This window comes from Thrips palmi, unplaced genomic scaffold (genome assembly GCF_012932325.1).
Source record: "Thrips palmi isolate BJ-2018 unplaced genomic scaffold, TpBJ-2018v1 HiC_scaffold_16, whole genome shotgun sequence".
NCBI lineage: Eukaryota > Metazoa > Arthropoda > Insecta > Thysanoptera > Thripidae > Thrips > Thrips palmi.
Genome location: NW_023144625.1, coordinates 14,501,224 through 14,518,760, shown reverse-complemented (window position 1 = coordinate 14,518,760; position 17,537 = coordinate 14,501,224). Strand labels below are relative to the sequence as shown.

General features: G+C 47.0%; 2 protein-coding genes across 6 annotated transcripts; one reads left to right on the top strand and one right to left on the bottom strand.

Annotated features, from left to right (window-relative positions):
* The first annotated feature begins 486 nt into the window (after positions 1-486).
* Positions 487-3,355, top strand: LOC117643028 (putative gustatory receptor 28b). Its single transcript, XM_034381665.1, has 8 exons — positions 487-581; positions 681-867; positions 2,235-2,384; positions 2,459-2,602; positions 2,688-2,819; positions 2,930-3,001; positions 3,069-3,158; positions 3,263-3,355. The coding sequence occupies exons 1-8, from the start codon at positions 487-489 to the stop codon at positions 3,353-3,355; spliced, it is 963 nt and encodes a 320-aa protein (XP_034237556.1).
* Positions 3,356-7,014: 3,659 nt separating this feature from the next.
* Positions 7,015-17,374, bottom strand: LOC117643103 (Golgi integral membrane protein 4-like). 5 transcript variants are annotated; one of them, XM_034381781.1, is made up of 11 exons: positions 17,355-17,374; positions 17,026-17,204; positions 16,114-16,461; positions 15,664-15,782; positions 15,022-15,168; positions 14,798-14,939; positions 14,678-14,698; positions 14,188-14,300; positions 12,289-12,348; positions 11,937-12,164; positions 7,015-9,549 (listed from the first exon to the last, which is right to left on the bottom strand). In XM_034381781.1, the coding sequence occupies exons 2-11, from the start codon at positions 17,165-17,167 to the stop codon at positions 8,413-8,415; spliced, it is 2,457 nt and encodes an 818-aa protein (XP_034237672.1). In that variant the 5' UTR covers positions 17,168-17,204; positions 17,355-17,374; the 3' UTR covers positions 7,015-8,412. The 5 variants fall into 5 exon arrangements, with proteins under 5 accessions (XP_034237672.1, XP_034237674.1, XP_034237673.1 ...); XM_034381783.1 differs by lacking the exon at positions 14,188-14,300 and adding an exon at positions 13,621-13,706; XM_034381782.1 differs by lacking the exon at positions 14,678-14,698.
* Between the last annotated feature and the right edge of the window lie 163 nt (positions 17,375-17,537).

Sequence of the window (17,537 nt, the reverse complement as noted above, 5' to 3'; positions counted from 1 at the left end):
AAAAGAGAGGGAAAAGAGAACAAACACTTATCGGGCCATCGCCCGTTTTCGGCCATCGTACGTGATTCTCACAGGGCGTTTACGACCGCACCCTCTCTCTCTCCCTCTCTCTTCTTAATGACGGCAATCGATTGGACCAGAACGGACCGGACCGACCTGGCCGAGCGCGGCAGCGCGGCACCGGGCCGGGGGATGGTTTACACGCCTGTTCCAGCCGACCCCTTTGCCCTTAGAGGGAACGCAGGGAGGAAAAAAGAGTGGACGCTCCGCGAAAGATTGATCACGCTGCCCGGCGGTCGGGTTACATTCGGTCTCTCTCCGTCTTGGTCTCGCTGCCGTGTCGCCCGTGTTGCGCGCTCTCTCGCACCGCCGTCTTTTTCGGGGGGCTGAACGCTAGCAGAGGGCCGCGCGCCGACCGGGCTCGTCAGTGGTCTGCGACCGCCACACCAGTCACCGAGCCTCCCGTCGACCCTCCTGCCGGCCTCCATGGCCTTCATGGCCTCCAAGCAGGCGCGCGGCGCGGCCCCCGGCATAGTGCACGCCCTGGGGCCCGGCGCCAGCACCCTGTTCCACCTCTCCAGGTAAGGCATCGCAATCTAGCGACGGAGCCTTGGCGGTAGGCAACCCTTCGTACTCGGCGCCAGGGCGGCAGGCAACCCAACGTGCTCACCAACCCCCAGGATCATCGGCATGGCGCCCTTCAAGCAGACCAGCACGGCCGTGGTGCGCTCGCGCGGCTGGGAGGTGTACTCGCTGATCGTGTGCCTCTTCAACATCGCCGTCATCAACTACATGTGCTCCCGCATCTACAAGACGATGACGGGCAGCTTTTACTCGGACATGTTCGGCGTGTCCTACATCGCCAAGGTGACGGCTCCGCTGCATAGGTTCCCGCCGAAAGGGGTGGGCGGGGCGGGGACTTTGGCGTACTTACGGGGGGCCTTGGCGTGCTCAGGGAACGTGCGCCTGGTGCCTGCACCTGGTGAACCTGGCGCGGCGTCGGCACGTTTTGCGTGCCCTCAACAACATCTTCCGGTACGAGGCGCTGGGCCGATGGCCGGGCGACGACCCCGACCGGGGCCGAGGCCGGGGCCAGGGTCGGTGCGGCGAAGCCGTGGTCGTCTGGGCCCAGCTGCTGGCCATCGCCAGCGTCTTCAGCTGGACGTTCGTGCTCAGCTGGAGCTTCCACGTCAAGAAGAGCGCGCTCGAGCAGGTCAGAAAACCGATCCCGCGCCGGCAGCGTGGTCAAGGAGGGGCAAAGAAAAACACAACTCCGGCGCACTGGCGCACGTGCTCTCCAGTGAGTGGCGCCACTGGTAAAAGAAAGTCCTCGGAACACGCGACTCTCGGGTCGGGCGATCGATTCCTGACACATCTTTTCATTTTTTGGCTGGCTCTCCCACCGCGGCACGAACACATTGCCTCACCCGCCGTAGTCCAAAGAGCATGGTAGCCGAGTGCAACGGCGTCTGTGTCCGACACTCGAATCGGGTGTTCGAATCCCAGCGTCCACACATAATCCGCGCCGCTGTACCCGCCGGGCATTTGTCGGGCAAATCTCATTCTAAACGTGCCATGCGATGCACCTCGCCGGGCCATTTCATTCGCCGGATTAACATGGCCGCGGTGGCGTGTCTCTCTCGCACTCGTAGGACGGCCTGTAGGGGTGCGAGAGAGAGGGAGAAAGAGATAGCACTGCTCGGAATCGGCCGCGGTGGGACTGGCCGGGGGGTGGCACCACTGGAGAGCGCGACCACGCTGGGCTGCATAAAATGAACCGTGGGCTGGTGGACAGTGGTCGATCGCCAGGTCAAAAGCAATTAAAAGGCCGGATTAGTTCTCGACGTGAGGTTGGCAATCCCGAATCCGCCGGACTGCCGGACACATCGCGCGGGCTGGGCAGGCCGGCCAGGCCGGCCAGGTTGGCTCCCCCGGAAGCAATTACGGCTTATTCTAGTTTCCCCAGTGGAAAACAAAACGCCGCACACGCGCAGCGCGCACGTGTGAACCATCCACTCTGCAGTCCCCACAGCGGTCACCTCGCTCTGTCTTTCTCGCACTCATGCGGCGTAGCGTAGGTGCGCGAGAGAGACAGCACTGCTGGCGGTCGATGGTCCTGCTGGGACTCAAAGCAGCCGAGTACAGTCGGGCACTATTGGCCGGAGGCCGGCAAGGGAAGGCCCTTTGACGGGGAATGGGAATTAATTCGGGCGACGGTTTCCCGCCCCGCCCAGGTTTTCTCGCTGTTCTCCAACTACGTGCCGCCCCTGTACATCTTCACGACGGACCTGCAGTTCGGCAACCTGGCGCTGCTCGTGCACCGCCAGCTCCAGGACCTCAGCCGGGCCACGCGGCGCCTGCAGAAGGAGGCGCAGGCCCGAGCGGTAGGCGTTGCGTCGTCAGAGGACTGGGTCCTTGGGAAGCGCGATACGATGATTTGAACTTTGGCGCGTCGCAGCACGACGTCGCCAACCTGCCGGGGCTGAGGCAGTCCACGCGGCAGCTGCGAGCGCGACAGGAGTGCATCTACACCTCCATCTCCAAGCTCAACAGCGCCTTCTCGCTGCAGCTGCTGCTGTCCGTCACGCTGTGCCTGCAAGAGGTCGGTGCTTCCGGCCACTTCTGAAAATGATACCGTGGGGTGAAATGGCTTGTTTTCAAATCGACTTTCGCCGGGGCGTGCGCAGACGACCTACGGCCTGTTCTTCGCCATCACGTCGCAGTACTCGCGGTGGAAGCCGCTCATCGCGGCCTGGGCCTTGGTGTCCGTCAGCAAGCTGGCCCTCCTGATGACGCCGTGCCAGTGGGTGGAGTCGGAGGTCAGGCTCTCGGTCGCATTTGAGTGGCTGGCCCACCAATGATTGCCTGCCATTTCGGGGCCACTTTAGGGCTCTTATGCTTAGAGTGCTCGCTCGTCTGGCCTTTGCAGGGGAGCGTGATCACGAACGCCGTCAACAACGCACTCCAGATAAAGAACGTCGCGCTCGCCGACCGCGAGGAGGTGACTACTTTCTGCAGCAGGTGACTTCCTTTCGGAGCCCCAGGGTGTACAACCGCGCCTGTTGCAGCTGGAGGAGTTCCAGACCCAGCTCCTCCACCTCCAGATGCGCTTCTCGGCGGCCGGAGTCTTCCCGCTGGACTACTCCCAGCTTCAAAAGGTGACGCACTCGTGAAGGCCGCACACCAAAGGGAACGCGCACCAAAGTAAGGATCTACCTGAGCCGCGCGGAGGAAGAACCGAAAGTCTTTATTTGTGCCGCAGGTCATCTCCACCATCACCACGTACTTGGTGATCCTGCTGCAGATGCAGGGCCGGTCGTCCAGGACGCCGGCAGCGGCGGCAGCCCGGACCTGAAGCACCCAAAAAGCCTCCCTCACCGACGGCCAGTCCGCTCGCTCCCTTGCCGCTTGTGAACGCTGGCGTGAAATGGAGCGTGGGATGGCGTACAGCAGAGACAGGGCAGGAGGCGGCAGGAAGGGCCAGGAGGATGAAAAACCCGGCCGTGGGCGGGGCGGGGCGGCAGCCACGCCGACGAAAAGCGTTTTTCCGGCGGTCATCCTCTGCTTGTCTGCGTCCCCTACCTCCCTTTGTGCGGCACGGCCGGCACGGCGCGGCCTCGCAGGTGGTGTGGCGTTGCAGGCCTTGCCAGGCCTTGCCAGCGTCGCGCTGTTCCTGCCGTCTCATCCTGCAGACTAATCCCTGCCCGATCAGTCAACCTGACGCTGGCAGCTTTCGATCCGCGGCCATTGCAAGGGGGTTCGATGGGGGAGGGGAGGGGGAGGTGTCACACACATGTACGGGAACATTGCTGCCCACTTTCGGGCAACGTCACGAGAATGGATGGAGTAGCAGGGAATTCCCGCCAGATATCTAGTTTCCCAACGTGCTTCAATCAAGAAACTGAAAATTGTAATTTCGGCGGTGTCGAGCCATCAACCTTTCCTTCGCTCCTTCGCGCTTGCGCCGACGCAATTTTTCATAAATCCATCACCCGCCCCGTTATTTTATCCGAGGGAGAGGATTGGGGGCTAGGAAGGGGTGGGGGTGCTTGGCTCGTCCGACGGTAATAAGCCTATTAATGTAGTAATCAGAGCGCCATTAGTGAGCTTCCCCCTCCCCCCTCTCCGCGCTCACGCACGCTGCAGGCAATGCAGGGGCGCGGCGCCACCGTAAGTATACCTGTGCATCACGTAGGTTAGGCGACGAAGACGCCCGTACTGCACCGCCTTGCGGAAAGACGCGCCTTTTTTACTTCCACTCCCCGCGCCTCTCGCGATCCCCGCGTCAAAAGGCGCCAAATGATACACTGTATACGGGTGGCGGGCTGGGTGGGGGAAAGGGGCGCGGGGTTCGTTCCCAGCCCCTCGCGCGCGTGAGTAGATGTGTGAGTGTGTGTGTCCCGGGCGGCACCCCATACAGCCAGTGTGGTATGGTTGAATAAGGCCGACCGTATGTTACATTTGCCACAATTCAGCCAGGTCGGGGGAGGGGGGGGGGGGACGTGCCCGGCATGGCGAAGGGCGGCGGCCGGGGCGGACGGGCGAAGCAAAGGCGCTGACAAGGCGCTGATTGCCGGCCTAGTCGCCTCCACAGACTCCACAGTGCCGCGGCACGTGCGCCACGTGCCCTATGCCGCAATGGTGCCGCCCGGATAAGCGGCGGCCCCAGATCTGACTCGATTAGAACGTTAGCACTTCACTCCCCAAACCCGGTAACTCGACATTTTCCCAAAAAAACATGCAGCAAATGCAAGATTTCCCTTTTTTTCGCTCCGGCGTCGCCGTGTTTGAGTGCCGGTACCAGCTGGACGGACTTCCCTCCGCATTCCCATTCCGGGTCCTCGCCCCGCTCCCCCTCTCGGGCCTTTCGCGCCGCTGCCGCCGGCGAGGCGCCCGCAGGAGTGCTGCAGCGGACCCGCCCCGGCCCGCCGGCCGACTCGTCCCGTCGCTCTGTCTCTCTCGCACCCACGGGGCACTGGCCATGAGCGCGAGCGAGCGAGAGCGACGAAAACGACTCTCGGAATCCGTCTGGCCGCCCCGCCGCGTCGCCGTCTCGTCCGCCTCGTCAGCCTGCGGCCTCTGCCTGCACTTCCCGCACCGCACGCCTGCGCGGCGGGACAGTCTACCCGCCGGGCTGGAGGCTCCTGGAGCGACCGGAGCGCAGCCAGAGGGCCAGGGGGCGGGCGGAGGGCGGCGCGGCCAATATCGTAGCGAACCGACCCAACCCGGTTACCTCTCCTCTCAAAAGAGCCCTTCCACTGCCTTCCAGCCAGAAGCTCTCCTCCAGCATCTCTCCAGCAGCGCCGACCACATCGCCTGGAGTCACCCTGAGACCTCACCGTCCGAGTCCAGCCGAAAAATCTTTCCTTCCCTTCTTCGCCCGCGTCAAAACGGTCTGGCGGACGCAGTGGAGCGCGACATCTGGGCCAGCGGGCTGGAGTTGCTGGAGTCACTCCGTCGCAGTCCCCGCCCCGCTGGAGCCTGGATCGCGGGGGTTGGCGGCCGCGGCCCGGCATGCCGCTGCAGCGCCACCACACCATACTCGTCGGCCCACCAGCCCCGCGGGGGGCCCCACCCCGCCGATGCCTGTCTGCGGGACTTTCTTTGTTCGCGGTGCCGCGGTGGGCCCCCGCCTTCACTTCGGGGCCTCGGGGATTCTCGGCACGTCCGGCGCAGCGCGCGCCGCGCGGCGCAGGCAGCAGCCACGGCGCGGCCAGCGGCAAGGGTGCGGAGTGGCCCCGCTCCGCCCCGCACCACCTACGCGGTCCAGGCGCCAGGGCGGCGGGGGCAGCATGGGTTTGTGATTGTCGTGTGGACGCCCCCCCCCCCCCCCCTGTCCCTTCCCCTCGACCATCGAGGCTTTGAAAACGTCCGGCAGCCAATTAAGGCCCGATTCACGACGGCGAGTTCAGGTCGCCGCGCCTGCTCGGGCCTGCTCGCTCGGACGCCCGCACTTGCCTTGATTGGCGACGGCCTCGGCGACAGCCCTCCACCCTCGCGGTTTCTCTCGCTCTCTGCGGCATTTCTGAAGAGGAATAAATCGTAGAGGCCCCCCTCAGCCCCCGGCGCGGTCGCTTTGCAAATGTAATGCCTTTCCGCCTCGGCTTCGCGCTTCGCGGCCTGGATGTCTCAAAGTCCTTTCCTCTCTCTTTGTTTTCGGTGAAATTCGTTCACTGTCGCCTTGTGTGCGTGAGTCATTATTTATTGGCCCTTTCTGTTTGAGCCGGCTGTATCTTTTCTCTTTGCTAATAATGGGGGAAGGGCTTCCCGAGGCATCCTGGAGGAAGTTAGGCCCCTGGCTCGGCCCTAGCAGTGCAGGGCGCGCAGCTGCCGTTCCGGGCAGAGCTGGGCAGGCTAGGGGTGACACCACGCCAACACACTACGCAGCCCCCTCCCCCGTCACGGGGCGCGGGTCGGCCACCTGTGTACCTTTCTTGCCCTGTTCGCGTCACCCCCTCCCTCCCCTCTCCCGCAGCACCGGGGGCTCGACAAGGCCCTACATGGGCACACACTAGATGTGGGGGGAGGGGGAATGCTCGTCCTGCCGTCCTGCTTCCCTCCCTCACGAAGGAAAGAAGTTTGTGGTGGTTCGGATGAGCGTCTTCGAATCTCACGAGAGCCGGATGTAAATCCTGTTACTACTCACCCTTTGAAAAGCCATGCCCCCCCCCTCCTTTTTTCACACGCAGTCCCGCGCACCTCGGCCGGCGGCTCAGCTTGTCCGGCATTCTGGCGTGGCTCTCATTAAACAAGCATTAAAAGTTTGGACCGCACATGAAATACGGTGTGCCGAGCACGCGGAGCGGCATCTGTGTTGTGGGGGCAGGCGCAGGCACACCCCCTCCCCCCCCCCTTTTCCCCTCTCCGTGCCCCTGTTCAGCGTCTTGTTCTCATGCCTCCCTTCTTCATCTAGGTTTTGCTTTCATCTTGATTGAAGTTGAGTCGTAGACAACCAACTATGGTTGAGTTTTACCCGTATTCCGAATAAAAAGGTTAAATGAAGGAAACAGAACAGAAACAGTAATTGGGATTTCGCTTTATTTGCAAACCACTTTACAGAATGCAGATAAAACTGATAAGATTTATGCATTGGGCATTGCATCACAGACACAATATTCTAACAATTATAGGAAGGAAATAAACATTGATATCAAACATGTTTGCATATTTGTTAATAGCACTATAAAAAATGATGTCCATTATCCATAAATGCAGTAAAAAAAAAAAAAAAAAATTTAGAAGTACAGCACAACAGGATGGTGATAAAAGTGAAAAATTTTCGTCTACAAGAGAATTACTATTAGAATGTTTCTATTAAGGCTTATCATCCTGTGAAAGTTGTATTTGGTGAATATTAATAAATAGTAGGATTCATAGTGGACTAGTTTATTTTGTAATCAAACTGCTATTAGCTGCTCATAGCAATACACACCCTTTTCTAGACAATATCAACTCTGCTCTTTAGCACAATACTGACTGAAAGAAACTAATGACTTTGTAGACACTCACTGTAGTACACATGATAGAGACTAATGACAAATGTACGTAGTAAACCAAATGCTGGACAGTGTCCCAGAACCCAAAACATTTTATTTGTTTTGAATTTAAAAATTTAACATCTGAACATTAATTGGACACACACACATTATAAGAACGTTTTCTTCCCTAGTACAAAATATATATGTTGGCTGTTGCAAAGTCCGTTTAAGTCTTTCTAGAAAACATGAACTGCTTTATCAGTCCACTTCATTGGCACATTCACCAATTCACTCTCTTACATTGGGGTAAACATAAAAACAAGAACAATCAACCAGTACAGTTATCAATGTTAATTTTTCTTAACATGCAACCCTAGACTTTAAATAAAATGTGTGTCAAACTGCCACAAAAAGGATATAGAAGAAACAAAGTATCATTTGAGACTTGGTCCTAGGCATACAAAGATATCATAGGGACATTGATGATTAGTTCAAGTGGATCACTTTAAGAATTCACCAAATAAGGTTTTATATGTTGTTTTCTTTGTTATTTATAGTTTTGAGGAATTAGACGTGCAACCCACACAAGACAAAAGTAATGTAAAATATTTTGAACTGTACATAATGATCACTAAACTAAGTCTTCAATAAAAATGGTATTCAGAAAGTGACCAATTCAGTATAAACACTAGTGCAATTGGTCTTTGAACAGTTCATAACAGCAAGTGTAAGACAAAAAGTAAAACAGGGAAAAAATTCTAATAATTAAAAGGTCAAGACATATGTGCTCCCATTTTAACACCCCATAAAAAAAACTTCTTAAAAGAGGAAAATACATTTTCTAAATGCAATGCAGTCCGAACACTTGTCAAAACTTAGTATTGATACCTCATTTTATTTTGAAGTAAGGAGCAAATTTCCCTGAATAAGAAAATCATTTTTTCCCATTTTCTGCATTGATAGGAGCTTTTTCTTCCTCCAGCTCTTCATCTTCTTCCTCTTCATATTCTTCCTCATCAACCTCTTCCTCTTCCTCATCAACCTCTTCCTCTTCTTCTATCTCTTCCTCTTCATATTCTTCCTCTTCATCCACAGCACTCTTATTATTGACATGTTTTCCATTTGCCTCCTCACCTACCCTTGAATTCTCCAACCTTCCATTGCTGGATTCTTTGTCTTCCACTTCCTCTTCTTCTACCTCTTCATCCTCAAGTTCTTCGTCTTCAACCTCTTCTTCATCTAGTTCCTCATCTTCCATTTCTTCTTCCTCCTCTTCTTCTTCCTCATCATCCTTCAATTGCTCTGTTTGGAATTTCACTTTTCCCGCAGCTGTGTTAGAGGCATTTAAAGGATGTGCAGTAGGTTCCTTTTCCACGGAAACTTTATTTTGAGGTGTAACTGACATCAATGAAGATTTAACCTCTTCAACTTTCTGGTGGACTGATTTACGCATTTTCTCACTTTCCTTAATAGCTTCACGAATATCACTTTCAATGTCATTCTCTTCATCATCTTCATCTTCTTCCTCCTGCTCTTCCAATTCTTCTTCCTCTAAATAATCACCTTCTTGATCAATGTCACCTTCTTCTGAAATGTATTGCTTAGCTTCAAGCTCATGTTGAACATATTCCATGGCTTCTTCAATTATACTGTCAATTTCATTCTGCAGGTACTCTTGATCCAAAGAGCTCAGCCTTTCAATTCTCTTCACACTTTCAGAATCATCTATTTTAAAGGTGACACGATCTCCATCTCTCTGCTGCACCTCAACTTCTTCATCATCATCTTCATATGCTTCTTCCTCTTCGTCTTCCACTTCTTCTTCTTCTCCTTCTCCTGCGACACTGTCTTCAACATTTCCAGAATTGTATGTTTCCTCCATTTCTTTTCCCAAAACATCTTCTTCTTTGACAGAGTAATCAAAAGTAATTTTGTTCTTGTGGTCACTCTCAACTGGACTCACTGGCGGCGTGTTGGCATCTTCAGTAACAGGAACAGTCGTGCTTGTATCCTGGACAGAGGCCGCTAGTTTCTCAACTTCAACTGGATTCTTCACCTCATCTTCTCCCACCTGCAACATGAAACACAGAACTCCTCAAAATTAAGATAAAATAAAATAAAATAACTTGCTTTTGAGCTCTTTGTGCTTACAATTTTTGGTTGGTCAAAGCGATATAATGAAAAAAAAAAAATACTACAGGTCCGATTTAAATTTACCCCAAAGTCAAACAAGAGTGTTTAATTCAAACCTCAAAAATAAAAATTAAGATCACTTACTAAGTTAAGAAGAACCATAATAAAAGAGCTTTAAACTAAGAATAGGCTAGAATTGAATTAATAACGAGAAAGAAAGACTAGCTACCATTTTTGGTGACAGATGATTTGTTGCGTTTTTTTGATGACCTTTTAGAATGGGATGCAACTTTTTGTTTGAGTGTGTTTGCATGGTCTTTATGCTTTGAATCATCAACTGGTCCAACGACATTCAAATTAATGTTAAGTGCATAATCAAAATGATCAAATGTTTCTGAGTCTTCATATTGATCCGATAGTTCTGATTGATCAGTGAGTTCTGCTTGGATGGAGTTAGTAGAAGTCGCATGCTGGTCAGCTGTAAAATGCAGAAAGGGCACAAGTATGTTAGTTAGCATGCTAGAATCCAGCGAATTAAATGTTAGTAAAGTCACTTTCTGTCGTAGAAAATCAATACCACATCCAAAAGGAGAAAGAAGCGGGCATATGGTACAGTCATATACATCACAAACATACCAGTGTAGCAATAAGCAGAAAAAAAGCATAAAAAAACAACAGCAAACAAACAATTAGGCACATTCAAGACTGCCCATTGCCCCAATATCTCCCTATCTCTCTTCTGCAGTATATTCTCTTCTGACATTGGAGTATTTGTGTTATTTCTATCACAAATTAAGCTTATTGAGTGTTACCAAGACTTTATGTTCATTTAACAATGACAGTAGAAGGAAATTCAACAAAAATGAACATCAAGCTGAATAACCGAAACAGTGTAAACAAAAAAACTTTCCCAAGTGCTTAAACTCAAAGAGGGTTCATATTTTTACCAAATATTAAAAATGCTCACAAACAAATTCAAAGGTAAGTAAATATGGCACTTCACACGTATATTTCTCATAAATGATGGCAATTTTTAGTTAGTTTCGTGCATGCATAAACCTTAATGGAAAAAAGAAACTGAGAAGACATCTCAAGTTAAACACCAAAGGATGAACATAAAAGCAACACAGTTTGTAGCAAGAGCTAGCAGGCTTTAAATAATATGTTAGTCATCTATCTGAATGAGAATTCAGGAGCCAGTGATAAAATGGGAAGCCTCATGACTGTATCATTTCAACTAAAGTTATAGCCATGCTATGGTTACAATCGAGGTTACATAAATGTAATAAGAATGTGGTGTTGAAGTACCATATTTTCTTATACAATTAATGTTCATTCAAAGACCACATATTTCAGAGAAAAACTGCATTTTTATCATTCCTAGTTTTGTCTGTTTACACGCAAATGTCATGTTGGTACTGTCCCCATGGTGTAGACTTAAGTAAGGAACAAAGAAAATTTCGGAATAGCTTTCAGTTAAGAACTGGACAAAAAGGCCAATAAAAATTGTTTCGATTACATAGGCAAACAACTTAATTTTTCAAGAATGCATCAAAATAAAATGCTGCTATCCAATTTTTCTTGACACTTTTGTAGCCTTGTCATACTCACCCTTGGGCTCCATGCTATTGGAGTCATGAACATCTTCTTGCTCACTTTCTTGCCCACTGTCTCGCCCTGTGTGACCTTCATCATCGGAACCATGAGCCAAACGATCAGGAATCAGCGATAATGTCATCTTGCCACTGAGAATAACTGGAGGATCGTTGCTGTTTTCCAGTTCGACTTCGCCTGGTGCTGCCTGTTTGTTGTAATCATTCCAGGGGACTTACTATTAGCTACTAGTTGCACGGCAGACTAAGAGGATTAAAAATTCTAAATGCAGCCTATGCCTCCAAAGATGAGTTACATCGGCAGAGCTTTTAATGGATTCTTTTTCTCTCTATTTTGGAATATCAATTGGAATTTTAAATTGGCATTGCTCTGTTAAAAGGCTCATGTCAAAGCAGTGTTATAACTTGTTACTTGAAACTCACAGAACTCATGTTATCATGATCAATCATTTCATATCACCACAAAAAGCAGGAAATTGTGATGGTTTGATTTTGAAATGACGAGGTCAAAACAGAATGTTACGCATAAACATATCCTTAAAGATCATGAGATCCAATTTGCAAGTATATTTGAACATTTTCATTTCATAACTGTCAAACAAATATTCTTTGGTTCCAATTTGAAAATAAAAATGAAGTAACAAGTGAAGGAATTTACTGAGCTACCATGAATGCCTATGCGCAACACAATATGGATATAAATTAGGATTACCTTGTGGGTCTCTGTTTCTGACTCAGCAACAAGGAGCTGTGCTTGAGAAGGAAGAGCCCCTTCCAAAAAGATTTCTTGAGCATCTTGTGGTGGAGGAATTGTGGCTGCCTCTCGTTCAAGAGGAGTTGGGGGGCGGCTGGGCGGTCTGCTTCGAGATGGTGTAGAAGGACGACTACCAGTCCATGGTTTGCCTCCTTCACAGCTAGCAGTAGTTTCCATATTAACCACCTAAAAAAATTTATTAAAAAATTTAAAAACTGGGCAATAATGCTTGGGGAAAACATTAAGCATACTACAAAAAGAAAAAGGATTCATATGTGAACCCATTTGAAATCAAAATAAGATTGCATACTTTGACACTTGCTGACTCATCAGCCTCCCTTTTCGGCTCTGCTTGAATTCCATTTTCTCCCTAGAAAAAAGAGTTAGTACCATAAATTAATTAACTCAAAGATAGTAAGTCAAATCTCACATAAAGGAATTCATCTAACTGAATAACATATTATGACTTTAAAAAGTTAAAATAAAATAAAAAGCTACATTAACTTAAAGCAAAACAGAAAAGATTTATTAAAATTGGCGCTTTAATACTAGCACAGCACAACAAATTTAAATGGTCTAGGGTTAAGGCCTCATGCTGGATATAATATAGCTTCCAAAAATAAACATTCCTGTGTCAATAGAATCCTAATATAACGTCTTCCTCTACTCATTAACATTCTCTAGACAAAATATTATGAAAACAATAGATTGGATTGTAGAATGAAAGAAAAATCTGCATTTAGTGAGGGAAAAAAAGATATTCACCCTGCAAACAAGTAAAACAACCCATAAATACAGTCAATACAAAATGCCTAAGATGAATGATAGGTTTTCTTTTTCTTTCTCTGGAGTAAAGGGGAGATGTACCTAATTTAAGTTAGAAAGCAGCTAAGAAGATCATTCAGCTAAGCCATGCTCTGCGAAGAAATCAAACCAAGGGCACACATTTATCGGGCTAGTTGCATGGTATAAAGCACACTTGATCTTCATGAGGGATAAAAAGGCATTACAGCAGCTCTTCAACTAGCTAAGTACTTCAGATTTCCTACAACTCAGTGCTCTATGCCTTGAGATTTGAAGAAAACTTTGGTACATGACACTTTGTTTCTCACTAGGTATGATAGATAAGGGCACATTTCTCTTTACTCACAATAGGATTAGAGATACACAGTAAAAATTAAATAATCACAAAATGAATTTCAAGCATTCATAAGAAAGCCAGCTACTTCACAAGTTACATGATTAGAGAGCATTGAAATCAGTTGATCAAATAGAGTGCATTGTGGGGAAAACAAGAGATTTCTAGCTTGATTTTATTTGTCTAACAGCTAAAAGAATAAAAATTGAATAGATTGAACAGAGGGAAAGGAAAACTAGAACTACACACAAAGCTTTGTCCCAATTGACATGGCAGATTTTTTCCCCCATTTTGGATGATATATCTCATCAGTGTTTCATGGTTCACCAGCAGACATTAAATTTAAATTCCACAAATGATGACTGAACTGTCTACCTGAGTCAATAATGAAACAAGATTTTATGCACTCTTTTAGAACTCCCAGACTTTGCAGCATGCAAAAAGGAAAACAATGACAAAACAGAGTAAACTGTAAGCAAAACGTAGCGTGGCACACCACGGTACCTTTCCGCTTGGTTGTTCAGCCCGCTTGGCAACAATGTCCCTTTGACGGTCCACTTCTTCTAACAACCCCGAGATTGCTGTTTCAACTAAGCAGCACAGAGAAAAGACTGTTGTTGGTACACAAAAATTACCCATAAAATTAAACCCAACGGGCGGCAATGTAGAATAACATGGAGGCAGAGGAAGTAGAGTTACCAATGGAAGGCTTTGGCACAAACTATTTAAAATAAACAACCCAACAGTAATCTTTATAGAAAGCTACACACATTAAAAACCAACAATCATTTCTCTTGTGCTCTATGTCTGAAAATGGAATAGATACTCTGTTTCTTTATTTTTATTTTTTTTAATTTTTCTGATTGCTTAATGAAAAAAATGGGACCATAATCTACGATGTCTGGCAAGTGCACATTCGGCTTACTGCACTGGAATCATGCAAAGAAGCTTTGCTCACAACCATGAAACTAGCAACCGAATTAAAGGAGTAAAAAATAAGATCAAACAAAACAGGAAAAAAAAAAGAAACAGTTTAGAAATGTCAGAGTCGGAGCTGGATCTAGGTCCGACCTGTGCAGTAAATTCAGATTTGAAGGGGACCATGCCGACTTTTTTAACAATGCGCTCCATGGCAGCCTCAGTTTCTTGAAGTCTTCTTCGAAGCATAAGCATTTCAATCTCTCCTGAAAAGTTTTATCTTGCAAATTATTGGGTCTAGATGAACACTTCTTTCAGTAAATGCAATATGTAAAACAACCTAGACCTAGCAATTAACATAATTAAATCCTTCAGTTCCACAAACGAACACAACAATTAAAGAAAAGGGAAAGTGAACAGTATAAGAATTCAACTTCTGAAAATAGAACTGATTCTGTGACATAAAGCTCCAACAAAAAACAATTTTTCCACAAGTTAAAGTTAAGTGAAACATACAATGAGAATAACAAACAAATTAGCACCATCATGATGTATGCTGTCTTAGATCATTTCTGAAATATTAGACAGATAAATTATCAAAACACATCATAGACTCCTCTGGCAAGGAGAGTCCAATACTCACTTGTATCCCTTTCTTTCCAGTCTGATATATCGTCAGCACAAAAATAAGGAAAGCCATCATGAAGACAGTGCATACATGTAAGTTGGTCACATTCTACGAACTTTTTCAAAACTAACTCACCTAGCTTAGTATGTTGGTCATAGTGGTGTTTGTTAGTTCCATTCTGTTCTCCATGGTGGTCTCCAAACACGTAGTGTCGGAAGTTGGGGTCTGATTGGAAATTGTTGACACTTTCCACATCATTATTCCTTCTCATTAACAACTGAGTAAAAAAGGGTAATGATATATATTAGTTTGTTTGAAATAATTTATATACTTATAATGATAAAGTCAAGTACACTTACTTTCATCATTGTGTACACAAATATCATTACAATGCCAACAGTGTACAAAGGCATGAGAATGCCAAGAGCTCCTTGAGTTGCCTTTGGTGCAGGAACCACATGACCAGCTCCTCCCATGGGAGGTCGCATTCCAGGGATAGGTCCTGGCTGGAAACAAATCCAAGCATCTTCATAAAATACTTTGATAACTCCATAAAAAGATATTTCTGACAAGTAAAACAAGGGGGAAAAAATAAAAGCATTTTTTAAAATTGAAAATTGAAAAAAGTTAATTGTATTTAGGTTATTTTAAGTGTTTTTAATGGCCATGAGCTCTGTATGTTTGCATAGTCCCACACCATGCCCACATACTGTACAGTTTAGAGCTGGGCCTCAGTTGGAGCACTGCCAGCCTCATTATAGCCTAACTCAAGACATGAAAATAGCATCAGAGCCCTGGCTCATTGGCATCTATAGATCCTGCTTTTATGCTCAGTGAAATCATCGTTTTTTACCTAGCAGATGGAGGATTGACTAAAGGCACATATTAAGCACAAATAGTAGTTCTCTCAAACAGAACAACTTTGGACTTTGATTCAACCCTGAGATTTTCTTTGGGAAAAAGTGATACAAGGTACTGCTCATGCTTAAGCTAATACTCACCCTTCCTTCAAGAATTCTTGGAACAACATTGGACTGTGGTATGGCTCGCCCTCTTTCCCTCAGAGCTGCATGTACTAAGTCTGGACGCATGTGAGGAGGGCGTTCTTGCCTCAAATTTTCTGCAAACATTAAAACCATGTTAAATTGTATACTGGATGCGTCTTCCAATAAGTTGAGTCACACAATTATGACACTCCACGGCGGTGTTAATGAAAGTTTACACACATCCATTCAAGCACACATGTACAAAACATAAAGATCAACATTCAAGACAAAGGGTATCACATGCTTCAAAACCTGTTTGTTAATGACAACTTTGACTATCTAACACATAAGCAAATGTAAACTGATGAAGGGGGAAACTGATTGAGGGGAATCCCAGCTTAGTAAAATTAAACACAAAGGTTGCGTTGTTAGTAAAATCAACATTTACTTGAAAGTAAACCTTACTCGTTGGAATTTGGGACCAGTGCCTAGCAGCTCCGAGAAGACTTCTTTCAATTCCAAAGTTTTGTTTCAAGCAAACAGAGTTGTTGAAGGTTTTGATATTGTCCATTATCTGACGATAAGTATGACCAAGGCCAACTTGTACAGCTAAGAAGGAGGTGATGTCAACCCCACACGTGTTTAAAACTTCTCTTCTACAAGTGTTTACAACTTCTTTGTTTATTTTCCCATGCTCAAAATCAGACAAAAACTTTGGATCCAGCTCATCATGCTTTGTGATGATTCGACCACACATTTCTGTCAAGATTTTGATGGCATTGACATCCATATCAGAAATAACATCACAGCATCCTGAAACAATAGATTATGGAGGGTTGTATGTACTGCACACCATTTAACTTGCTCCAGCAGCCTCCATGAAAGAAACAACAAGGGGAGAGGGATGGATTGGATGCGTAAAAATGGCTGGCGATAATAGATCAAGACCAATAAAGAAGTCTGTGATCTTATTTTAAAAAACAATGCTTGTTCCATTGTGTTAAAAAAAATTAATGTACTTTTATTCTTTTATGCAACTACAGAAAAGAGCACAACAACAAAGTTGTCGTTATGTCATAGTTACCATCACAAGTGAGTGAAAATCAATAATGTAAGTAAAATCAAATTATAATACGATAAGAAATGATTTTCAATTATCAGTGCAGAATAAATGTTCTGAACGTACATCCACTAATTGAATAAGGGAACTAAAAGTAAAAAGTTAATATGTGTACTATTTTTTTTATGACGTGACATGAGAAAATAGAGATCCTGGTAACAAAAAGCAGGCTCAAGAAAGACAGAGATGACATGACTGACATTGAAGACCAGGATGCAAAACGGCTATGCTATGAATACACCGAGCTCTGGCCTTACCTGCAGTTTTGTCTAGGGTGGTTGTTTCGTACAACGCAGACTGGAGCATGGGGTGAAACAGACGAGGCCATAGTATTGCAAAACATCCCACAACAGCAGCTAAAATAATCACTGTTTTTCCAGTCGTAATTTCGGAAGGCATTTTCGTTCCTCGTTTTTCGCGAAAGTCGGAATGTCGTCTGCAACAAAAAAAAAACAAAGGACTGTGCAGACGATGCGGCAGCTTTCAGGCAGAGATTCCTAAGGCAGAGGAGAAGAAAGAATTCAGTGCTTTCTTTACAAAAGCCGCGAAAGCTTGAGGCGGTCAGAATACTTTGCCAGCGCGCTACCTGATTCTTTCTTTCAATGAGTTATAAGACCACAGAATCCAGAGAAATCTAGACAACTTTCTGCGATGATCCGGATCCGGATGACGATGGGAGGCCTCATTTCTGAGCACACTCTTCTCACGGCAGACAACCTACGGCACTTAAGTCTGCGTTCGTTTGCCATTTCATTTTCTTTCATCTTGA